Genomic DNA, 25835 nt, shown 5'->3' with positions numbered 1-25835 from the left:
GGAATACAGGATTATGAGAAAATGTATAAGCCACTATCTTTATTGTAAAAAATTCTTTTATTCTTCACAGAAAGACAAAGAGAGGAGGGATTCTTTTTAGGAAGAACTTGATGTAGATTACTGTAATAATATTTTCAGGAATGTATCAGCACAATTGATCTATGAGAAAAAAAAAAAAAAAGAATGAAGTTAAAAAGGAGAACTTCCCACTGTATCCCTATCCCACACAACCTCTGCCCTTCTCCTCCTGTCATTGTAGCATCTAGGAGACTTATCAGTTTCTTAAAGTGAGAACAAGAAGGCTGTCTCCTGCCTTCTTTTGCAGAGACTTCTTTCACAAAGAACGGGAAGGGATGGAAATGGCTGTTGTTGAAAAATGACAGGTGAAGAAATGAGTTTGCCTTGGCTGTAAACGTTCTCAGCTCACCTTGGAGGGAGCTTTACAGCTGCGGGACAGCTGCAGAGTACAAGTCTCCACCCCTCACCAGTTTTGCTTCTGGCTGTAACAGGTCTCTGCTTTCAAGGTATGTGAGGAACAGGAGCACAGGGAGTAGGAAGGTCTCTCGGGTACCGCAGGCCTTCTCCAAAGTAGCCTTTGGAGGTCACCATTTTGGGTGTCAGCCGCAAGGAAATAAGAAGCCCACAGGAAAGTAGAGCTTGGTATTTGCCCTTACCAACCTGTATGACAGAGCAAGTAGTCCACCGTTTTGAACTGGCTTGAAGTTTCATTCTGAGGTACGGTCCTTAACCGTAATGAAATCTAGGGGCTGCAAACGCATAGTTTGCCACAGCCAAATTCAAGACTGGTATAATGTGTCTTAAGTTTCTTGCTCATCCATAGGTCCTTCATTTTCCTCTACCTCATCTTTGGCATTATATTCAATACGAAAATGTCACAGAAGAGTCACTGAATAACCATAGTGGATAGATAGGGGGTAGCAGTAGTCAGATGATAAAGATTTTTCCCTGAAGTCAATACTGGTGTCTGGGGCGTATTTTACTAATTTGGTTTTTAATGCATTGTTGATACCTTTTTAAAGGTTTAATATTGATTTGATTTTTAATGGTGTGGGTGTTCTCTGATGCCGAAGAAGGAAAAGAGTTCTCCTTGCTTACTTTTGGTGTAGGGAACATGAGAAATGAAACAAGAAACAAAGAGGCATTTTAACAGAAGACTCGGAAGTGTTTAATGAAGAACCAGAGAAACAAGTTATTATTTCTTTCCGTTTATCAAATTTTGTGAAGTTTCAGAGAAGAAGAGCAATCATTAATTAATGATTTAATAAGTTCAGTAAAGTTTATCTCTGTTCGCCAGAACTTTAAAAAGCATTTAACAGTATTAAGGCTCTATCTTGCCGTCAATCTGTACAGGTTTGACACTGATACCCTAAAGAAGCACAAAAAATGAAATATTCATCACTATTAAAGTACCTCCAAACATTTCCAGACCTTCACATTTGGAAAGCCTCCACTACTCCCATTTCAACTGCCATACCGTGTCTGCTTTGGAGACGCTACCTCCTGATGTTTTGCAGAACAGCTTCTAATCACCTAAGGAAACTCTGGATTGAGATTAGTATCCACAGCAGAAAGGAATCTACAGACACTACAGTGTGGTGTGAGTAATGCTGCGGGTGTTCGTCCAAGCTCAGGAACGAGTGGAATGTGCCCCCTTCTCAAAGGTATGGGTGAAGGAACATCACTGAAGTGGAAGTGGGGATTGGGTGGAACTGAAGCGAGGGAGAAGTTCACACGTGTGTTTTCCATGTGGTTGAAAACGGCTGGCTGTCCTTAAAAAAAAAAAAAAAAAAAAAAAGATTGGGAGCCAATATTTTAATTATTCAGTGCATTTATTTGCTTCTGATGGCATAAATAATCTATCACCTTAGCATGTCATACAAAAAGTCAAAGGAACGTTTCCACTGCAAGGCAAATGAAAAAAAAAAAAATGTAGTGGTACTTTTCTATGAACACCTATAATGAATTTCTTTGTTTAATTAAACACTTAATTGCTGTTTGTTATGGCTTCACCTCGGGTACAGGTGAAACGAGAACAGGTTAGCTTGGGCAAGACTGCATAGACGTATGTTTTCCACAGTGAGTGGCATTACTAAGCAACCTGATGGAGAGCTGGCAGCACCTTGGCAAGCAGGGAACAATAAGGCGAATTACCGGCCATACGAAGAGAAACCCGTTCAGAGCCGCGTCTTTATTTTGTGCGGCCGCGCCTGTGGCTCACGCACCCCGCCCCGCCCCGCGAGCCTCCCATTCTCCCTCCAGCTTTCTCCCGAGGTGCGTGGGGTCTACACGCGTGCCCAAACGCGGGCGGACGCGCGCTCACGCGCGGTTTGGTACCCGAGGTTCCACGATGCGTTTCCCACCGTGCCGAGGAGCGGAGGGACAGGAGGGGGAGCTCTCGCCGCAGCCGCCGCCGCCCCGGGCCGGGGTCCGGGGGGGGGTGTGTGTGTGTGTGGGTGGGTGTGTGGGTGGGTGTGTGGGTGTGGGGGGGGGTGTGGGGGGGGGGGGCCCGCCGAGGGCCCGTTGGTTGGCGCCGTTGCCTTTCGAAAACCCGCTCGTCTGGAAGCCGTCGGTGCCGCTCACGCCGTTACCGGCTGGAAAAAATCCGGCCTGCTGCTTTCTGCCGTTCACCTCCGGCAGGCGATAACGGGAAGAAATAGCTCAATAATAATATTAAAGAGAGTTATGCATTAATAAAGATCAAATTGAAAAACTTAGCGATAGCAAAGTGTTGCTTTCGTTCCATCTAAACCCCGACTCCGGTCAGTGGATCGGTGCCCTTTCAAAACACGTAAATACTAATAAATAGGAACACAAATAATAGAGCATAAGTGAAACCTGGGGTGATATATTTTAAGCAACTCATTTACACCTGTTGTTTTATGAACAAAACTTGAGGTCCAAATTACTGCCCTTGCAAAAATCCAAGTGCAAACTGAGAGCTGGAAATGCAAAGCGGCGATGGAACAAGAATATGGAGCTTGGCAAAGCGCCTTGCGCCCAAAACCCGTGCTTGGGCAACGGAAGGAGAAGCTCTGGTTCTTGCCGTGGCTGGGATACAGCAGGGACCCAGACCTCAGTCTTGCAGGTGACTTACTGAGCACCGCAGGAGAGATCACGGGGCTTTTTTCTTCCCAACTTTGAAAGTAACCATCCCTGGCAAAGCAAAAAAAGCCCAACCCAAACCCCTTCAACAGGCGAGACAGTGAGAAACTTTATTGCACTGTGATTAGAGTATGCACTCATCGTGGGAAGCCTCATATGGAGTTCCTGCTCCCTTTTGAGATGAGTTACAATATGGATTATGAAGCTTTTTTCACCTCATTTTCTTATTTTTACTTTGAATGAGAATTGAAAAGTATTTTGAAAATCCTGTTTTGTTTTGTTTTGTTTTTAAAGAAAATGGGATTCTTGCTTTCCAATGCACACTATATAACAGACTGATTTAAAATCACCTTGGAAATTTCGCAAGGAGTTTGATCTCATTAAACTCGGGAGCAAAATCTTCACTGATTTCCACAGGATCAGGATTTCATCTTTGGCTGATAACTGCTTACCTACCCTGTAGCCCAGTATCTCTGTCTGGTGGAACAAATGTGAGCAGCCCTATTGATCCAGCCACCTTTATTCACCTGTTTAAGATGTTTGCAGAATCCATATTGAGCACTGCTGAACCAGGTTTCTCTACCAAAAATAGAGGTTTTCACACCAGAAATATGTGCTGTCACAGTTCAGTAAATGTATTTAATGTTAGGGTCTCTGTAATGTAAATACCAGATTTATTTTCTCATAACTTTTTGGAGACGTTCAGATCAATGCCATTGCATGACTGACAAATTTATGGCTTCCATAGCTTCTGATATTTTGCCTCTCCTTATGAGTTCACGAGCTACCATTAGAAACTGAAAGTGTTCCTTTTTGTTAGTCTTTCCCTCCCCGGTAACAAGTGGAATAATTAGACGGCTTCCAAAACTTATTTCAGTATCTACAATGTGTGTCGGATAACGTCTGAGCATTCTAAATGCATGAACTTCTGTGTTGACAGTTGATGGTCCTCCATATGCTATCACTAGAAGAATAACTTCCCAAGAATATGTAGTATAATAATATGCAAAATGTAAAGGTAATAACAGCTCTAGAAAAATAGGAATCGTGACAGTTGCAGAAATAATCTGCTGTCAGATGAAGAGGTATTATTATTAGGACACAGAGAGGTAGAACTTTTGCATCCATCCAAAGCCTACATTAGATTCTGAGAAAAACGGGATACGCGCTAAGACCACGGCTTTCATCTGGTGGTTGACGAGGTACCGGGGGACCAGCAGGCTGGTTTTAAGGAGTTTACCAGAAGTAGCTGAGAAAACCAAGCCTACTGTCAGGAGGCATAAGTTCACATCTCCTTTCAAAAGTATTCAGAGTGTGCAACTGGAAAAAAAAAAAAAACCTGAAAGCTACTATTTTTGGTGATCAAGAAGTGAGGATCAGCGTTCAGAATTGGTAGCGAGAGGGGCGGCAAGTGCTTCAATTTACAACCAAACCTTCAGCTGTTAGTCAGGAAAGCTGGAATGACAGATCTGATCCTGAAGACATTCTTTTTCATCTTCTCACTGTAACCTGCTAAAGACAATTCGCATCATTTGGGCTTGCAGATACGCCCTCCAAAGTCCCTTCCGATATTAAAGGAAATTCTGTTTATATTGGGATTTTGGGATTAATATTTTTTTTCAGATTATCGACTCAGTCTGTTAAATTTATGCAGTGGAACAGTGCTTTATTACAGTATAGATAGGGAGTGTTGAGAAGTAGTCTTCAGATGTTTCACTGAACAAGAGCCATTTCAGGCAGTACTCTGTTTAGCAGAAGTTCCAAGGTTTTCGTTAAAACTCTGCTGTCAGCTCTACAGAGAAACTAGTGATATGTCTCTAACTCCAGAATTAATTTTGCTTTTTTCATTAGAATGACTTCATGTATCAGCAAGGAGGTGGCGACTCAAAGCAGAATAGTTGTCTGAGGTTGGCTTGCTTTTTCCAGCTAAAGGTTTCAAAGAGCTCCGAGGCTACATGAGGTTGTGCAGCCTTCTCCTTGCGTTGCCTGTTTTATCCCTGCCGTGCGGGAGAATACACTGAGATTCTGGGAATATCTCCCGTACTTGATGAGAGCTCAACTGTACCGATTACTTTGTAATAGAATACGGCAAACAAAACATAGAGATGAGGTTGCTGGCGGTGGTGGGGCACGGAAGGAGGGAAACCTCCTTATTAAGCACCATCCCTTGGAGGTTACCTGTGGAGTCACAAGTTAAGTTTCCCCAAGTTTCGGAACTCACTGTATTTTAAAATATTATGGGCAAGAAAAAAAAAAAAACAAAAAACCTCCGTTTCTTCTCATGCTTGCTGCTGGCGAACCTGAGGCCAGACCTTGTGTTGGTGGGGTGCGCAAAATAAGACCGAGCCCACGGCATGACCCTCTCTGCGGCCGACTCCTGCAGCTCCTCGCTGCCGGCAGAGCCATCTCGAGGGTCTCCGCGAGGTCCTGCCGCCCTGCGAGATCTGTTTTTTTCCCAACATCTGCCTGATTCTTTCAGGCAGCGAGGGGAGTGGCGGCACCTTCGCTCCGCAGCGGCCGTGACCTTACCACTGCAGATGGGCTCTAGGATATTACAGACTGAGGTCTGGTGGTTATCTCACCTTTGGATGCTCGCTGCTCTAACAGCTAAGGCTGCAAAATCTCAGTTTCTTCCTATTTTCAATGCCACAGGGGAAAATGTGCTCCCTGTCTCTAATCACTCTGCCATCTGAAGCAGGCAAACAAGGCTCATTTTAGTCACAAAACGAGCAAAGGAGTTATGCTCAACTTTTCATACTGAAAAATGTCAGTGATTTAAGCTTCCGAAACAGAGAATGTAAATTAGACATTGTTGCACGCAAAACGAACTTATCTTTGACAGGCTAAACAGAGATTTTTATGGGGAGCCTACTCATACCCACACGGAACGCAGTTTATCTTTCAACTGCGAGGGTATTTAAAAAAAAAAAAAATGAAAAATTGTAATTTTAAGGTGTACCACAGTCATAATGAGAAACCTCGTACAATTACAATTTTGACTAATGGAACAATGGACACCTCCGTGCTGTACTCTATTGCATGGAGTAATTAGGGACTGCCAGGGAGCGGGAAAGCACAGCCCGGGCGTAATCACTGCACCCCCCCCCCCCCCAGCACCCACCACGCCATCCATCCTCACCTCCCAGGCGCAGGGAAAAGGGAAAAAACGGGAGTAGCCCCGGCCGGCTGGGCTGGATGGCTGCGGGGGGGGGTGTGGGGGTGTGCCGGGGCCAGGCCGGGCGGCCCCCCCCGCGTGTGCGTGGGACACACACACATACACACATCCATGCACATACACACACGTCCATATACACACGCGCGGGCCCCCCCCCCTTTCCCCATCCCGGCTGGGGGGGGGGGGGGGGCGGGAGCGCGCCGCCCCCTCCGCTCCGCTCCGCCCGGTGCTCGGCGCGGCGCTGCCCCCCCCCTCCCCCCCCCCCCTCCCCGCTCGCTCTCCCCTCCCTCCCCTCAGCTCCCCGCTCCCATGGCGGGCAGCGGCGGCCGATTCGGTGGCGGCAAGCCCCGCCCGCCGGCGGGCCGGGGCCGGCCTCCCCGCTTCCCTCCGCCGCCCCCTCCGCGGCCGCCCGCCAGCAGCGCCACAGCAGGCGCGGGGCCGGCTCGCTCCGCGCCGCCTCCCGCCCGCCCGCCCGCCCGCCGCCGCCGCCGCCGCCCCGCGCCGCTCCCATGCAGGCCGGCGGCGAGGCAGAAGATGGCTGACTCGCCGGGGCACCCGCGCCCCCGCTGCCCGCCCGCGCCCCCCGCCCGCCCGCCGCCGCTGCCGCCGCCGCCGCCGCCGCCGCCGCCGCGCTCCCCCCGGGCCCTCCGCGGCGCCGCCTGCCACCACTGAGAGCCGCCACCGCCCCCCCCCCCCCCCCCCCCCCAAACACCCCACCCCGCGCCCCTCCCGGCCCCCCCAGAGCACCAGCAGCCATTTCATCTCCACCACCAAGTAGGCGCAAAAAATGGCAGAAATGGAGAAAGAAGGGAGACCTCCCGAAAATAAAAGGAGCAGGAAGCCGGCTCACCCGGTGAAGCGGGAGATCAACGAGGAGATGAAGGTAGGTGCCTGTGATGGGGAAGGGAGCGGGGGTGTCCATCCACACACACACACACACACACACACACCCCCGGCCCCCCGCCTCCGTGCATGGAAATGAAATAAGAAAGGATCTCTTGTCATTTTTTTTTTTTTTTTTGTAGGATGCACTGAATGTGTCTCAACTCCGCCTCCTGGGCTGAAAACAGAGACGAATTCACAGGCTGCAAATCCTGTTCATTGACCAGCTTTGATTTATTTATTTTTTAAAAATAACTCTTCCCTCCTTGGGCTTTTAAGCTCCTTGGGTGCCAGTGATGAGCCTTTTTTTTTTTGTTTTTTGTTTTTTTTTTGTTTCCTTCCTTCCATAGCCATCCCCTCAGGTAGCTGGGAAACCCTAAAGTTAGGAAAGAAAGGGACCTCTTTTAAACACTGTATTTCTCTTTTTTTTTTTTTTTTTTCCCAGTAGCCAGCTGCAACTGTGTAATTAAATTGTCAAAGTGAAATGTTACGGTCTGAGCCGGGCGTCGTTCTCGCACTTCAGCGCGGAGACCCTTTTTCTCTCCTTCCCCCTCTCGCCGCCTCCTCTGCTTTCCGTGCTCCGCTTCGCAGTTCATCGCAGCGGCAGAGCTCTTGCTGAGCGGTGGCTGTCCGCGGGCTGCTTTTGCTGGAAGTCTTATTTATCGTGCGGAGGGCTGTCCTGCCTGATAGGAACCGGTGCCAGTCCAGCTGTGCGCTGGAGGTAGCCCTTGAGGCGCCCGCTCCAGATGTTAGGCTGGCTGCGATCGTGCAAAAACGTTATTTCGGGACTTCTTTTATCGTTAGGTCGCTGCTCCAGGCTTGACCGGTCCTGGTTTTTGCGCCTGTTTTCCGCGTCTGATCCGGGTCTGTTTGTCTTAACGTCTCCAATTCCCCAAAGTTGAGAGCAACGCATTGCGAGACTTCAGCTGAACTTGCTGTTGTTGTTTAATGCACCGATAAAGTGACTAAAACGGCACGGTCTGGTTATGAGATAAAGCTGTTGACATTTAATTTGACTATATTTATTAAAAGGCTGGTTGTAAGTGGAGGGCTGACTGGGAAATGTCACACGTTCCCACAGTATCTATGCTATATAGAGTGTAGAAATATGCATGATGCCTAGTGAAAATATCTTTGCTTTACGGAGCGTTGATCTCCCCGTGTAAAATTAAACGGGAAGGCACAACCCCCTCCCCTCTCCCCTCTTTTGCACGGCAGTAATTTCGGTTAGGTGCCCTTTCCTGCCCAAGGCGGGCGTTCTTGCTCCCGCCGCCTGCGTAAGGAGCGCGTACACAGTTCTGCGTGCTCACCAGCTGGAAACGTGGACAAGAGTGGTATTAGGGGGACGAATGAAATAACATGTCGGTGCATCTCGTTGGAAACAAGCCGTACTCGTTTCCAAGTTCCGAGGAGAGGAATTATTCTTCGCGAGATAGATGACACATCCTGTTTTCGGAGAGGGCTCTGTGCAGGCACCGAAGAGCGAGAGTCGTTGCTCATTGTAATCCCACATAGTTTTGAGGACTGCAGAGGTCTGTAGTATAGGGCATTGGCCCCTTAGAGCATCGCCTAACGCGATCTATATGGATTGCAGCTTTTAAGTTTCATAGGTTCTAGAATTACAAATTAGCTAATTTTAATCAAAACATGTGAAATGTTATCCTGGCTGGATATAAAGGCTGACTGTGCTGGATCCTCTGCGTTTGTTTTGTTTACTTTGGCTGCAGGCACACTCAGCGGTTTGGGAGATAGTTGTTCTTCTACAGTATAACAGATGTTTGTCTGAAAGGGTGAGGAAGAAACAAAAACAACATTGTGTGAAGGAGAAAAATTACACAATTTTAAACTAATGCTTTGGTATTAAGCACTGGCGTTAACCTTCGTGTAGAGAGGTTCTCTTTTTTTAATCATGGGGAGCTGCTTAAGGTTAGAAACCTCAAGATTCCAGCTGACTTAAAAATTAAAGGCGGGTAGAAATGGCATTTTGAACCGATGTGATTTCTGGTCGAGTGAGATAGCTGATGGCAGAACCTTTCACAAAACACAGGCCACCTTTCAATGTAAACTATGCTATACATGCTGTGCATTTTTAGTAGGACAGTTGGCTGCTATCATCCAAGAGGCGGGGGGGGGGGTGTGTGTTGGCTTGGGGAAAAGGAGCGGTCTGAATTTTTGAGTGGTTGAGAAAGTTAAAATCCTGTGGCGATCATTTACTCTTTTTCCTTACTGATAAATCAAGATGTCTAGTTGTTCTTCATAAACCCAAGAAATACAATAATGTAACAAATTGGTTACACTGTGCAAAATGTTTGCAGTGAAATGACAGAGGGAGCACAATGTGCCCTTGTGTAGGTTCATATCTGTAATGTTCAAACAGGCTGACTGTTTCCCTTCATCTGAACTGCTTTCATCTGGACCAGTGTAAAATAAGCTCTGGTAAGTAATCACGGCAGAGCAGAAAGAAAGGAATGTATACAGCAATAGACAGCCTAAGCTGTAAAAACTGTAACCCGAGTATCAGCAGCAGATCAGATATCAAGGCTTTAAGGTAGGGGAAATGAAAGAGATGAAGGGGAGGAAAAGACAAGAGAGGGAATGGAAAAGTCAGCTTGGAAAGTGAAGGAGAAGTAGGAGGGCCCCCTCAGGGAAATTTGGCTCAGGGATTAGAGAATTTTATCGTGGTGTACAGTGACCTACTCAGGTTTCAGCCCACGTTGGATCAAATTGCCTCCCTTTGCTAGCAGAAAGAAAAAGGACTGGTGTATATGTGATTTTTTTTTTTTTTTTTTTTTTTTTCTCTCCCCTCCTTCGGATAATAAAAAGGCCATTGGTACAAGTGTCTATTTTAAGTACAGCAAATGCAAGGCACTATGAATGAGCAATAAAATTACCTCATCACAGAGACTTCCTTCAAGATTTGCTGTTTGATACGGTCAGATATTTACTTGAGAAGGATCACAACACTTAACTGCTTGGTTTGGTGTCTTCCAACAGTAGTGTCACAGCTTGGTTTTAACATGACTGGATGGATATTCAGGTTGCTTGCTCTTTCCTTATGTCAGATAGTGAGTTACATTTTTGTTATCGCTAACCTAATGTACATGATGGATATAACAAATTTTAATTTGATACAGTGTTGTGTGAAAAAAGTACATGACTCTGCACAGTTTTCTGATATTACATTTCCATGAAAAATATATTCAGGAGGAACTGTTTTGTTTCGCTGTGACCTTCACAGCCTCTCTTTCTTTCTTCTAGGTTTTTTTGTGTGTTTTTTTTTCCTTTTGTCCTCCTTCCTGTTTCAGATGATACTTTCCATTTTTTCTTCCAGAGGTAGCATTGTTCACCTCACATTTTGGAAGAAGAGCAGATAGTTATTCTGAAATTCAGTTCAGTGCCATTTCTCACTCGCTGGTGAATAGCAGAACACTTCACAGATCCAAAGCAGTCGTAATCAGGGAACCCAGTGCTATTTTCAGACCAAAATATTTTTTACAGTTTAATTGACGAAAGCACTCGGTGATGGCTTCCCCACCCATCCCTCCTCAGCTTATTTCCATTTGCCACCCCGCTGCCAGGCAGCAGTGCTGCTCGGGAGGAACGGCTAGGTGCCCCACAGTGTTGTGAAACGAAGTTATATCCACTGCTGGACTGCACTGGAAGTTCTCCTGACAAACAGGACAGTGTATCTGCATGTTTCTGTCAGTTGGAAGGCGAGCAATTAATTCGCACTGTAATTTCACAGGGCTGCTCCGTGTGCCCAAGGAGTTTACCATCTATAAATATTCTCAATAACTAATTTGTATCTAAAATTGGCCTTCGTTCCCAATGCCTAGAGCTTAAGACAGCCCCATCTGTTATAGTTTAATAGTAAATTCATCAGAAGATCTTTCAGTTTAGTATTTTAATATTCCCTGTTTGGCATTTAAGAGTACTACTGTCAGAAGGAGGAAAGCGGTGAAGCAGGCGTAGCAGCACTGTGCCTGGAGCGAGCCAGATAGCTCGGAGCGCTCAGAAGATTCCAAGGAAACTCCTCCCTTCTCTCCTGAAAAGCAAAAAACGTCTTTGGGAAAGTGGAAAAGCAGACAGACTTTATCAATTGTACTATTTCAGGAGACCGAAGTGGAGGGTTTTTTTTGCGGAGTCCGCGTGGAAGGGATTCTGTGGGGTGGCTGCAAGAGGGAGTTGCGTTGTCTTCATGGGGAGCCTCACCTGCCTGTGCACTGCAGAAATAGTGCTTCCCCAAAGAAAGTGGGTGTTACAGAACCAAACATGTACATGGGAGGACAAAGGGAATGAAAGCATCAAGAAATTTTGCTCTCTGCTAGCATAAAGATCTCACCATAAAATTCAATATGGTGACAAGATAAATAAGCAAAGAAAGTGGGGGCTGGTAAAAAAAAAAAAAATAAAAAAATCCAAGTCTGTATTGTGACTACAGAAACATTTTTATTTCCTCGGTGCAGGGAAAGCGAAAAGTGGATTTGTGGGGCTCTGCACTGAGTGGGTTATGCAGGCAAGGAAATGGAATGGAGCCACTCTGCTTCCTCCCAGATCTGAAATAAACATTCAGCAGCAAAACCTAGAAGAAAATGAGTCTGACAGACTCATTCTCCCCTGCGTTTCCTGCCTCCGTGTTTGCCAGGCCTCGTTCGGTGAAGCCAGGCCTTGCCCCCTGTGAATAAGGTTCACAGAGAAGGAAAGTCAAGCGGTCTAAGATGGAAAGAGAAGCGTGGCTTAGCTTCTCAGTGTATTAATTAGCGAAGATTTGGGAAAACGATGCATTGCGATGTAAAAAAAAAAATCAAGCTGTAGGTGTACTGTTACGATGAAATGAATCCTAAAGTGGGAATAAATGCGATTATATTTTTACTGCCTCGCGGATAAGTCAGTCTCACAAAGGAGAGAAACCACAGTCTGGCGAGTCAACACACTCTTCTTCATCCTTCCCGTGAATAGGAAGCAAATTCAAGTCAAAATACCAATGAGCATGATAGTTAGTTATCCTGGCTCTTCCAGGAGGGAGGATATTTCTGTATAGTACAAGCATAGAGAAATCATACAGTTAAAACATGCAAATTACACATTGCCCCACAGCGGTGATAAGTGGTTTGGGACTTAGCAGGGGGCAAAAAAAAAAAAGAACTGCCGTCTCTTCGGAAGGGTGGGCTTTGGCAGTGTTGTGTGGCTGAGGCCACTGGAGCATTTTTGGGGCCTGTTCCTCCGGCAGGGCTGCGCTGGTTGGGCTGGAGCCGTGGCGAACGCCCCGGCGGTTGGGCAGCTGCGACGGCGCGCTGGCAGCCGGAGGAGCGCAGGGGGATTTGGCTCCGGAGGGCTGGTAGCCGGCTGCCTGGCTGCGCCGGCAGCTGAAGGGGTTATCAGGGTTTCCAGTGCAGCCTCGGGAGGGAGCTGGGCTGCTCGGGGCATGCGTGGGGGGGCCAGGCGTGGCGTGGTGGTGGGAGCGCAGAAGGACGCGGGGCAGGATTTCTGGGCTCGTTTTCCCAGCTCTGGCGCCGGCCCGCGCTCTGCGTGGCTCGGTCTCTCGGTTTCCCCACGGGGGACTGAGTGTTGCCTCCCCAGCAGGACAGAGTTGGCTTCCGTGCTCTAATTTTGCGATGAAATCAATGAACGCCCGCAGGGCTCCCTTTGGGTTCGGTGGGATTCGGTCTGTGACACAGGGGTTTGGGCTCAAGGGTCCCAGCTCAGCGGTGGGATTGCTGACGGGGTTTTATTAATGACAGGCAAGGTTTTCCCTGGTCCGCTGGTCTTTCACGCCATCCTGGCCCTCTGGCAGGGCTGTGGGGTTGGGGTGGCAGCCTCCATCCTGCAGACCCTCCACGTCCTTCTGGGGAATGAGTCTGGAAGCAGGCAGGGACTACCTCAATGCCTCTGCTGTCCTGTTCCTGCAAAAGCTTGAAACTGCAGCTCCTTGCACATCCTCCATCTGGTCGTCCACACGCATCTTCACATCTTCTCCCTGGGCTTTGGCAGGTCCATCATCTCTCGGTTCAGCTGGTTTCTGTCTAGCCTGCTTCATCACTGCTTCTTCTGCTCTCCTGCTCCAACCTCAGGTCCCACAGTCTTGCTTTTCTCCAGCACCATCGTTACAGTCACCACCCTTCCTTTCACTAAGCCTTTGAAGCTTGTACATCTTTCAGTGAGTTTCTGCTCTGCAGGTACAGCTCGTGTACTAGTTGGCTTGCGTCCTTTTCTTGACATTATCAAGAACCAGGCTTTCTTGATTCTTTACCCCCTGCCCCACACCCCACCTGCATTCACACAGAGAAAAATTCTCATCTCATCATTTGTGTTTTGACTATTGCCACCACACAGGTCTTTACAAATCCCATCTTCTTACCGTGTCTTGAATCCACGCAGGTTGGGCCTGCCATTGAAATGGAAGATGGGAGTATACAGGGGAACAGTGAAATAATAGTGATCAGCTTCAGGGTAGTGGCTTCAGCAAGGACATGACCTGTGTGACCATCGTCTCGACTGACAGGATGTTAGACATCACTGCCAATGGGTATTGTAGTCAGGAGTTGAGGGAAGGTGATGTACCTGTAGTTGTGTGGATGCCCATCTATGCGTGAGAGTTAGTGTGGAAGAAAACATTTCTCATCTTTCACTACCGGCTTGCTAAGGATGGGATCATCCTTTTGGTTTGCTGTGTATGAAGTGCTGTGTAACGAAGCCCTGGCTGTTCGCCACTGAGAGAATAGTATGAAGAGTGATCAGCATCATTGTAATAGGTATGATAAATTAAGGAGAATGGCTTAATTTTTTTTTATTTTTTTTTTTTTTATTGAAGCATCCTGTTTGGAAATCACCGTGTTAAAAAGGTGCTTACTTTTGTTACTTCTAATAGGCAACCTCATTGTACTCCCATTGAAGTGAGTAGGAAGGGCCTCAGTGATTTTTATTTTTCTTAAAAGTCACGTCTCTATGATGGGTAATTTCAAAATCAGAGGTATTTTTTGTCATTATGAGTGTTCATTTTTGTGCATCACTCATCATGGATAGTAAAAATGAGACTTGCAAGGTACTTAAGCTTTGTGCCATTACAAACCCAACCACCACTTTGTCTAGATTCTGAAGAGACATACACGTACATGAATTTTCAGGAAAAAAAATAAGCATATGTACAGCCTTGCTTACGTATTCCTTGACAAGTAATTGGAAATTACTCATTGCCCGTGTTGATCAACAGTGCAAATAAAACAGAAAGCATCCACAGGAGGCAAATTTAGAGCTACTCTATTAATTTGGTTGCATGGGGTTTAAGTCAGGAAGACTTTGTCAGTTGGTCTCTACCTTGCTGGATGAGTCTCTGGGGCTGCGTCTCCATAGTTGAAATTTAGCAAAGCAAGGGAAGCTGGCAGAGCTTGCCTTCTGGCCTCCGTGGAGCCCTTCGGGCCATTCTGGGTGAGCTGCGGTGACAAGGTTTCATTCCCTGTCTTCAGGTCATTTTGTTGCTGGATTCCCGTGGGTTAGAGGCAGGGTTAGTGCATTGGGACTTTCAGCGCTGAAAGAGAAGTTTTCTAAAAAGCTAAAAACCAACCAACCACTTTAGAAAAAATTCCCATTTCTGCTAGTATTTGAAACACAACACTGCGTCATTCAAATGAGAGATTAAATATGTATTTTAGATATGAGTGTAGGTGCTAGCCACATGACGTGGCATTGTACTCGTTGTTGCAAACTGTAGGAGTGACATAGTTCAGACATAATGGGCCGTCATAATGCTGACACTAGAGGTAGAGGTGGAACGATGCAATGTTTTCCGGCGATTCGGGGCTGTACGGGACAGCCAGAGAATTGAGACTTCCAGCACGAGGTCAAGTGAAAATGAAAGGGGGGAAAAAAACAAAAGGAAATTGATGCTCCAGGGGTCTGCTGTGGGTTTTTGTTTTGGTTTTTCTTTTCCTGAAATGTGTGTTTGTAGTACAATTGCACAGATGATGCTCCTGGAAGAGTACAAATTGCTTGTGTTTATTGCTTATAGCTGCTTTACAGTGCTCCTTGAGTGACAGGAACACCTATGCAATCTGGTGTGATGAATGAGCCAGGAGCAGTGCGCGGCTCTGGCGTTCTGGGGCAGCGTGCCTGCTGTAGCTTTGAATTCGAAAGCAATTATCATCTGATTAATTTTATTTATTTATTTAAATGACTGGAGAGTTGCTGTGTTCTATCATTAGACTTGCTCCCACTCAAAAAATAAGCTAGAACAGTTACTAGACAAAATCTAGCAACCTGCAAATTTGACACGTACCATTTGTTTTGAATTGGTGTCGTATTCTCCTTATTCCTTTGCTGGTAGCCAGGGTCCCGGGAGACGGTGCTTATCAGGAACATTATTTCAGACGTCAAGATCTTACAGGAAAATTAAGTTTGGAATTTGTTTTAAAAGAGTGCTAATAAAAAAATGCAGAGACCAAATAGAAAGGCTTTGCATGTGGCTTTTTCGTTTCATTTTATAACTGTCATACTACTTTAAGCAGATCTTTGCCGTCGCAGTAATTCATTAGCTGGTTTCCTTTGGTAGTTTCCTAAATCCGTAAGCCGTAGAGCTCCATGACACTATTTGGTTTCAGAAAGCTTTGTTGCCTGGCTGCAGATTTCTTAACTTACTCCACTAAATCTCCTGGCCCAGTAATGAGCATTTTCTACAGAAATATTTTTGCCACATGACCTAGAGGACGTGTTTTTAATAGAATTTGAGAGTTATGACAGTCATGTTCTATATTTTGCATTTCCATACAAACATAAAGCGTAACCACACGGCTGCTTGGAAATCGGTTTGAAAATAAACATGGCAAAACTGAGAAAGGTTTTCCTAAGCAAATGTAAGAGTTGTTTATATGAGACGTTATGCTAAAATGCTTTCATGGTGAAGAGTTTTTTAAGTGGTTTGACTATGCAAGGGCTTATAACTCTGAGGAAAAATGTCTGTGATGTGATTTTATTTGATTTGGTTCATGGGCACCTCAAGGAACTGTAATTGTGTCAGTGACCTGCTCCAGCTGAAAAGACTGTAGCACAGTAAGATTGATTAACTGCTGGTTTTCTGTTATTCTCTTGCTGCAGTCTTAAATATTTTATGGCAACACAGACAAGTTTGTGTGACGAATGTATGTTAAAATATTTCTGACATTGAATGCCAGAGCAAAAGTCATAAATAACTCTCCTTTTCATTTTCTTTAAATTACAGATATATGAGTCTCTGTCATAATTACACGTGCCAGTTGGAGATTTAAATGCATTACACTTTATGCACTTGACTTGTGAAACGAACATTAGTTGTTGAGGAGGTGGGCCAAACCTGACACTTCCTCATGTAGCACAGATACGGTTCGATTTATGCAGTCCTCCCTTCCTTCCAAATGGTTATTGATTACATAAATAAGTAGGTAATTTTTCTCTTTCAGAACTTTGCAGAAAACACTATGAATGAGCTCCTTGGCTGGTATGGTTATGATAAGGTTGAATTGAAAGATGGAGAAGATATTGAATTCAGGAACTACTCAGCAGATGGGGAAAGCCGCCAGCACATTTCTGTTCTCAAAGGTAATGAGACTTCATGTTTCTGTGTTCATGCAAAGAAGGATTAATATCTCAACCTGCCTGAATTGGCGTGGGTTGGGAAGTGTGCTCTGCTGCTTGCTTTGTGGTTGGTTTACGTAAAAATATTGGAGAGTGCCTTCGAGTACAAGGAAGCCGATCGGGTACAAGGAAAATCCCTTAACAAAATTGCTATTAGTAGGCCCTTACAATGATACCTTTTGTGAGTCACTTGAAAGTCACGTACCTGTGGTACCAATAAACCGCTCACAACTGGAAGAAAGAGGGAGCGCTTTCTTAGCAGTGTGGCTTTCAGGAACCCTTTTGCTTTCAAAACTAAGGCATTTTCAAATGCTGGAAGATTTTGAGCTGAAATATTCATAGCGTGTAGGAATGAGTGTGAACATTCACAAAAGGCACCTCATCCATGTTTGTACTGTGCTGTCTTCTGCAAGTGCTGTAGAAGTTTTCCAGGGACGGAATTTGTTTGGGGCAGTGCTGGATCTTCGTGATTCAGAATGTGAAGGATGAGATCCAGCCTGTTCAGCCGCTGCCTTCTGGCTCCTCAGTCGCAGGGAATGGCTAGGGGCTTGTCATCAGAGTGAAGAGAGGAGTAGGAAATTGCTGCATCTTGACTTACCCAACAAGAGTTCCTCAAAGGTGAGATAGAGAGAGGAAATTGCAGTGGCTTTTGCGTTCTTGGACTGGCACTTTGCACTGCATCTGTGGCCAACAGCATTTGGGTTTTGTTTCTGATGGCCAGCAGCAGCACTGCATTCAGTGAGTGTTACAGTGAGTACTGACACCAGAGAGACCAGTTCTGAAGGAGAGATGGCTAGAAAAAAGGTGGAAAAATTAGAGGTAAGGTGAAACAACCTAATTGTGTTACCATTGAATGTTTTCATCTTGTTAGTTCCATAGTGACATTGGTGATCAATATTTATTTTTCATTGAAAATGCAATGTCATTAAGCCACCTTTGAAGAGGTTTGTTCCTGTGTAGAAATCTGATTAATTTATTTATGTTTTAATAAATAGATCTTTCGTTAAATGATTTGTGTCTCCAGTCTAAGCGCAATGAAATTTGTGACATATTTTTTTCATAGACACATGTTACAAATCGTATGTTTTATGTACCAAAGATGTTGGATACCTGTGACAGGTAGAAAATTTTCCTGTGTGCAGTTCATGGGAGGGCAAAAAGTGTGTTTCTCTTTCTGAGAGATGGGAGGGGAGGGAATAATAAGAATCAAGTCCTGCCTCATAGCTAACTGAGGTGCATTAGAGAAATTCCTACAAGTAAGAACGCTGACATGTTTTGGGATTAAAAAGAATTGGAATAATAACTGTCATTCCATGTACACTTTGCTGTAACTTCAACATTTTATTATTTTCTTTAAATCCGTTACTACTGCACATATTATTGATAGAGAATTACGAATTCTTTTATTTTTCAGTTTATGCCTTTTGCGTTGGTGAAGTCACAGTACACTGAGTGTGATCACCATGCAAACAGCAGAAGTGAGGGCCAGGAGTAGAGTGTCACTGATTAAATCAGGCATACTAGGGATACGCATGACAAAATAATCATCACACCACACCTTTTGGGAAAAGATAAAAGTGTGAGTTTGATTTTAAAAAAAAAAAGGAGCATTTCTGAAGAATACTGGGAAGTATGCATTTTTTAAAAAGGGAAATTATCCTGGGTTTTTTTTTGTGCTCTCTTCTTGTATTAGGGTAAGTAATTTAGTGAACAGATTGGTGAAAGTATGTAGGGTCATTTAAGAAATATATTTGTCATACTGTACAATGTGTTCTTTGTGTTTTACAGAAAATTCTTTGCCAAAACCGAAATTACCTGAGGACAGTGTTATTTCACCGTACAATATAAACCCAAGCTACCCAGGGCTTGCCACAGGAAATGGACTTTCAGACTCACCAGCAGGGTCGAAGGATCACGGGAATGTACCTATTATTGTCCCATTAATTCCACCACCTTTCATAAAGCCACCAGCAGGTAAATCCTAACGAACATTTAAAAATGGTTACTGACCCTGACACGTCCTGAGATTGCTAGATCATGATGTCTTAGTAGGAGGGCCAATTTCAAAATGGTTAAAAATCAGTCACGGGGAACTTTAAAGCGGAGTGGGAAAGTGACTTTATTTGTTAGTATTCTTGAAAAACTTCTGCAAACGCAATGACAACAGACTTTTGCTGCTTGTGACACCGCATGCTGGATTATACTCTCAGCAATTCAGCGCCTGCTTTTAGAAGAAAAAGAAAAAGAAATTTTTCTGATGAAAAATGCCTTTAAATAAATTAATGGAAGGTGATTAAATTAAAAGTAGGCTCCATGAAGGAAACGGTGAAAGAGACAAAGCCATCAAATCAATATCATGTCTTTATATCAGGTTAACAAGCTCATCCTGGGAAAACTGTCTCTTGATTCTCATTGAAATCCCTGACCGTTGTCTCTTGAGGGTTTAATATGATCTTGACTCTACCCAGGAGACGGCACTGAGATGTTTTACATTTTCATTAGATTTTTATCAGGAGTCATTTTATAACATGCCATTCCTAGGAGTTTGCATGAAAAATGATTTATTCCGCACCGCACGCTGCTTGCCATAATCTGTGAAAGTAAGTCTTACGGCTACACCAGGGTGATTAATTGCTGTGTTATTGTTTACTGCTGTACACGGTGCGGTAATTAGTGAATTCAGACAGGAGCAGGCTCAGTCCTGCTCCCGTGGGCGTCCCTGGGTGTCGTTCTGGGTGCTCCTGGGTGACCGAGGCACCGGGGAGCACGGGGTGACCCGCGCTACCTGCCCAAGAGCGGTAACTCTCGGCGCACCCTGAGGCAGCTTGGCCGAGGAGTCCCCGCCAGGTGTGAGGATGCTTCTGCAGAGGCAGAACAGCTTGTAGGATCAGGTCCCAGGTGTTAGATGGTCACCTCTGCCCTTCACTGCATTGGCTAAAGGTAGCTGTGAAATACCCGTTGATCCAAGAAAGTGTTTGCCTGTTGACAGTCATGTGATAGGCTGCAGCCCCTCCCCAATTATCTTTATGCCATTGAGTTTTATCTCTAAAGAAGTATACTAATATGCTATGAATAATTTTCAAATGTTACTCAATATGCATTCCCTGCCAAAGACTTTTCATCTATTTTATACGATATTTGCTAATTACCGAAGCTATTTGGGCCCATTCCTGCAGCCTTTACACAGCTAAAGATCTCGGGCCATATGGGCTGGATCCTCAGCTGTTGTTGATTTGGCCCTAAAACTTTAATCAAGGGCTTGTGCCATCCCAAGCTATTTTCTCCTCCAATCTGAGTCATGAATGAATCCAGAATGCTGGATTTGTGGTATGCGAACACAAGGCTATAACGTGCATTGTGCAAACTGCCACAGTTGCTGGATTTTTATGACATCAAACAAAGCAGGAGGAGATGGAACTATGAAGTAGAAAAACAAATTACTGCAACAGTAGTTAAGTGGACACAGGGGAACCTTGGCCAAGTCAACTGCCTTCTGTTCTTCGCCCGTCCACCTACCATGTATGATCCTGTGTTCAAATACACCACTAACGGTAACGTGTATAGAAGGCTCTTCATCAGTATTTTCCAACTTCAGTTTTTTAATTAGCCCACAGTGAATTTCATTGTTTTACTTACATAGGGGATATGAACACGTAATCTCTGCCTCTTCTGGCTTTATCCCATGATCAGTAATGAGCGTTAGATTACCATGACTTCTGAGCAGATGAGCATATTTATCTCACCTTTGTTTTAGAGAGCAAAGTTTGGGAGGACCGGGGGCGGGAGGAGAACCACAACCTTTGTGGGATTTGCAATAAGCATCGGTAGTAATTGTTTTGTTTTATCTTAGGGCGTGGGTGCCCTAGTCATGATCACCCCAAAGAGCCTGGCAAGAAACAACTGGTGAATACAAGTAGAAAAGGGAGTACAAAGGAGCCAGGAGAGCCAGCGTGCGAGGCAGTGGTCTTGGCACTGCACTTTGACACCGTTTTGTGGGCACTACATCAAAGCAGAAAACTTCAGAGTGATATAAAGCCAGACGAGTAACTGGGGATGTTTTCTTGGAGCCCCTCACAAGCACAGGGGACGAGTTTGGAAACAGCACAAAGGTGCTTCTTTTAGTTGAGCGGGCAAATGAAAAAGACTCACGTCATTAATTGCTAAAGCTGAAAGTCAACGTTTTCAACAAGGGGAGAGACGGGCTATGACTTACCTGCCCTGAGAACAGAAGCGACTGACATTTGTTCAAGTTAATAAGTGAAGAAAGGGGTCAGGAGGGAGAGGCAGAAAGAGTTCAAGAGAAAGCTTCAAGGTTAAAATGCTGGGCAGAGAAAGGGATCGTTGCAGCACATTTTGGGTGGACGCACATAGGACAAGGTTACAACACAGGCCAGAGAGAAAACGAGGTAGGGATGCACTGTAGTGACTGAGATGCTGAGAAGTGGGATGAGTCCAGACACTGTGGACGGATGGGGAAATCTTTTAGGTATTGTGCAGGAGAGAAATCTACGAGTTTTAAGTATAGCTCAAAAGGGAATGCCCGCAGATGAAAATGATATCTAAATCACAGACATGAAGGACAGGAAAGATGATGATGCAGTCCACCATTATTGAGCAAATAATATGGAGTGAGCACTCAGGGAGAAATTATTAAGACTTTAATTCTTGCCGTATCAATCTGGAACTTAAGGGTCAGCGCCAGTGAAGAAGTGTCAGAGAGACAGGCTGAGGTATTCATTTCAACAGGAGAGCAATGATCTGGAGACAATAAGAAGATCCAAGAAACAGTCACAATGAATTATTAGTGGAATAATTTTTGCAGATAAGAATTCTTTACAGGTAAGAGGGCGAAGAGAAAGACCAGAGCATGGGGGATGCTCACAGAAGCCTGAAGGGAGAAGGAGGAAAGATGTTCTGCAATGTGCATTCATGTAGCAGTTGCAGAGGTAGAAAAAGCACTGTGGGAAGACAGAGTCAGGAAGCCAGGGGAAAGAGGATTTCCAGGGAGGCAGATACGATTCTTGGTATCAGAAACAGCTACCAGCTCAAGAAGGAGGAGGAAGGAATACTGATGCTCAACTGTGTCTAGGGAGCAGTCATAGAAGATTTTGGCAGCTTGGGTCTTTCTTGAGCATGCTGGAAAACTTTGAACAGCATCCTATCTGCATTTGCATTTTGTATGAATAGGCTAAAACCTCGAACTGTTAACAGAATTACCTTTTTTTCCCCTCATGCTTATTTTATAGTAAACTGTTTTTTCTTTTCCTATTGAAAAACAAATAATTTTGAGCAGTCTGACTAAGATTTTATCTCCAAGCTGTTCAGCTTTCTGTTTTAGTCAAATGAAATCTTAGGTAAAAATTTGTTTATACAATCCCGGAAAACATTAGCCTGCTTTCTGATCAAATACAAACAGCTCCAATAAAAGTGCACTCTCCTCGCTCTACCCCAGAATTACGCCTGAAAGAGGCTGAGTTAAACGCACGGACCTTACGTGGTGCACTGACCACCTACAGACTCAGGTTATGGCACGTCAGTGGAGGATGCTAAATCCAGCCATGGGAAGCCTCCACAAGAAGGATGCCACTCACTCACGTCTGGGGACTATTAGCAAGAGCACTCGCTGATCTGCACCGCCGGGCAGATAGATCACGCTCAGGCAGTGCCCAAACCAAACGGGACTTTATCAGTCAACATCAGCCATCCGACCTGCATCTGGAAGCAAATAAGAAGTCAGTGCAGCCTCCGGAGAGTTGGTGTAATAGTCTCTTTGTGGCTGATAACCATCCTTCTTGCTCAGCAGGTTGGTAGCTATCTTAGTGCCAGCAGCAGATTCTGAGTGATCTTCAGCGTTAATCTTGAGTACAGCCCGTTGCAACAGACTGATACTAAGATTAGTTCTGCTTGGTGTTCAGAAGGTTCTTATTTTCTACACAGCAACATAAAGTATTTTTTTTCAATTAAAAAGTTACGTAGAATTAGCAAGAAACAGAAGTGCAATAGCCAGGAACAATCTAGAAATACAAATCCCACCACAGTTGTGCGGGGTATATGGCAGTAGTATGCAGCATACAAGCATCCTAGCTTATTCTGCAGCCCTTAGTGATAGAGGAAATCTCAGAGGGCACTTGGGGTGACTCTGCCCTTTCACTCAGACAAGTTTGGACGGCTGTTGTTACATGGGATGAAGGAAGGCTAAAATCAAGACTAGTCAAAGAAGAATGCAAAAAATTCTTTCAGTGCAGGCAAGAACATGCTGCCTCCTTTGCCTGGCACCTGCTGGAGGCTACGGTATCTCAGTTTCCCCATTTTTTTTTTTTTTAAGAGTGCTCTTTGGTTTACTTTCTCTTGTGATCCCTATGGCAGTGCCTCAGTAGGGGAGGTACAACTGCTGGTTGGTCCAGGCTTTGAGCATGGGTGCTGGCAAAACCCTTCCCTTTCCTGCCTCCTCCTGCCTACAAGCGATGCCCAGAGCATGTCTCCTGTTCTAAGCATCCCAAACAAGAACTGTCTCCCTGCCATGCTGCCCTGCGAGGGGAGGTCGCTGTCGAGGGATGTGGTGGAAGGGGAGGCAGGGAGGGCGACACACTGCATCTCAAAGCACGATGCTTTTGTGTGTTTTGTTTTGTTGTACAAAGCTTGATACTGTGCAGTTGACTGAGCTTTTGCTGGGGGAAAGAAGCACAAGGGAAAGATAATGCTCCCTCCCAGGGTTTTCACAGGATAATGAGTACATTTGGGAACGGAAGGGGGATTTAAATCCTCCAGCCCACCGATCAGTGTCTCTACATAAGGCTTGGTTCAGTGATTTCCAAATGATGATTTGGAGTTGTACCAAAAGTTATCAGAAACTTGTTGAAGTGAAGGAGGAATGGGCTGGAGGAACTGTATCCGGTGAGGCAAAAGGTCTTACAGGAGGAGCAGAAGCATTTCTAGTGCTGACTGCCTTGTAAAATAGGCCTGGGACCTAGGTTGGCAAGGAAATGTCATATTAAAATACTAAAGCGAGTAATTAGGTATGTTATGGAAAGGAACAAGTGATTTTCTGTGTTACAGCTTAACATAACTTCAGAATGAAAGTTTACAGGATTTTTTTGTAAATATAAGCGCACATGAGTAACTTGGTGTAACACGTGGGATTAAGCAGAGTCCCTGCGCTACGAACACTCTGGAACTGCCCGCTGTAACCTCTCTCAGTATTTAAATTGTATTGGAGGAATCTGGAAGCATAAAAGATGTTTTAAATGGTAGTTAGCAGGGCAGTAAAAATGAATTCCAAGATCATCTGTCTAAATTCACTGAAGAATTGGTTCTGTGACTACATTACCAAGAAGTCTGATTTCAGTCAGAACCCAGTGGCAGTTTTCCTTAAGTAAAGATCATATTATCAGATCTAATTAAGTCTATATATTGAGGAGACTTTCCTTTTAGTACGCTCTGGATCCTGCTTCAGTATTTCCCAGATCTTACTCCCGCTGCTGAACAATGTTATAGTTTCTCTAACTTCGGGTTTAGCTCTCGAATAAAGACCATCACGACAAATCCTATAGTCACTACTTTTCAAATTCTTTCTCTTGTTTTCAGTTTGAAACATCATCTAATTTACACTGATCATGGGATTATTAGTGCCTGGGTTTTAAGATGCCAATGGGTTCCAGGATGCCTGCCCCATCTAGCCCATTGTTGATGTCTTTTGCTCTCTGTGGAGGGCCAAGTGTTTCCTTTGTGCTAAGAAGAAAATCACAAAGTCCACGTATGCACTTTAATAGCATATATTCAAAATACATAGGGAGTTCCCTCCCCTATTAGCTGAAATAGTTGCTTTTTTGTTTGTGTGTTTAAAACGTGCCTAAATGCCAGCTTTTATTTGTGTTGTGTATTCAGTCCTTACTGAACTATGCATGAGAATGTGCCTCGACTCATGCACAGAAAACGTAGGCAAGCTGTGGTTCCCCAAAACAATTTTTTAAAAGGAGCTGGGACACTTTGCTTTATTGGCAGAGTAGTGAACTTCAAGAGACTGGTCCTTAAAAGGAAACGCATTGTAGAGCCCCTGAGGTATTTCCATAGTGATGGATGCAGCAAGCTTTCTGTTGTCAGCCCTATTTTTTAATCTTCCTCTTGCAATTACTTTTTCCAAGGTACTTTTTGTACCTTAAGTTTGTCACACACCCTGTGTATTTAGAGGATCAGCACTTCAGTGCTATCAGAAGGGAATCTGAAGCAATGTCTCAGGAGTTTTGTTTGTTCATTTTTCAGTTTGAGATTAATCAGATAAAGCATCTCAGATGTAAGAAAAATGACTGTAATGGTGCTTCTGCCTTGCTTGGGATCATCAACCTCAGGAACTGCTTTGGGATGAAAAATCTGAATACATGCTACTTGGCTTTCTTCAATGGCAAGCTGGGGTTTCAGGAGCAGCAGGCGGGTAACTCAGAATTAACCATTCTGAAATCCTGGCAGGTCCCAGTGGAAACAATGAGCCCTTACTGTTAATACTGCAGAGGCTAGAGTCAAGTTAAGTTCTAATGTCTTTAAAAAGGAAGTTTTGCAGCTTTTCATTAGAAAGTAGTAGTGAGAGCAGCTAAGATATTAAAAGATGTGTGCCAGTGGATTGGGCATGGTTCCCAGCACAGGGTGAAAGGGCTTATTCTAGCTCCCCCCAAAAAACCCTGGGATCCAGACTTCCTGTGTGAGGGGATGGGATGCAGCGAGAAAAAGAGAGGAAAACAGAAGAAAGCAGTAGTGGGGAGATATGGCTTTTGATAGCTGTGATGGAAGGAAGCTCATGCCAGGAAGAGATGGGCGGTGGGGAGACACTGAGGAGGGGTGGGGTGCCAAAATATTTTCTGTATCAGATCACAGATACAACCACAGCCGAGATACAGGTTTCACACAGGCCTGTTCAGTCCAGGGGACGTATCCTTTGAGATCTCAGTCCCAAACCCTGTGCCCTCCTGGTCTTCTGCACAGCAGGACTTCTTCAGTACTGCACCTTCAGGAGTGGTATTTTCTTCTTGCCAGAAGAGTAGAGTATCTCCTGCCGAATTTC

General features: G+C 44.9%; 1 protein-coding gene across 2 annotated transcripts in view; it reads left to right on the top strand.

Moving 5' to 3' along the window:
* The first annotated feature begins 6985 nt into the window (after nucleotides 1-6985).
* The window catches only part of LOC104363607 (sine oculis binding protein homolog), a 119443-nt gene continuing 100593 nt past the window's right edge, over nucleotides 6986-25835 (top strand). For both annotated transcript variants that reach the window (XM_033008451.2, XM_033008450.2), the window contains exons 1-3: nucleotides 6986-7181; nucleotides 16609-16747; nucleotides 18572-18757. In XM_033008451.2, the coding sequence (XP_032864342.1) occupies nucleotides 7086-7181; nucleotides 16609-16747; nucleotides 18572-18757 (421 nt within the window). In that variant the 5' untranslated portion in view covers nucleotides 6986-7085. The remainder of the gene's footprint in view (nucleotides 7182-16608; nucleotides 16748-18571; nucleotides 18758-25835) is intronic.

The sequence above is a fragment of the Tyto alba genome, unplaced genomic scaffold, assembly GCF_018691265.1.
Source record: "Tyto alba isolate M040663 unplaced genomic scaffold, T.alba_DEE_v4.0 Super-Scaffold_40, whole genome shotgun sequence".
NCBI lineage: Eukaryota > Metazoa > Chordata > Aves > Strigiformes > Tytonidae > Tyto > Tyto alba.
Note: the sequence above shows the minus strand (reverse complement) of the source record. Positions and strands in the feature narration are given on the sequence as shown.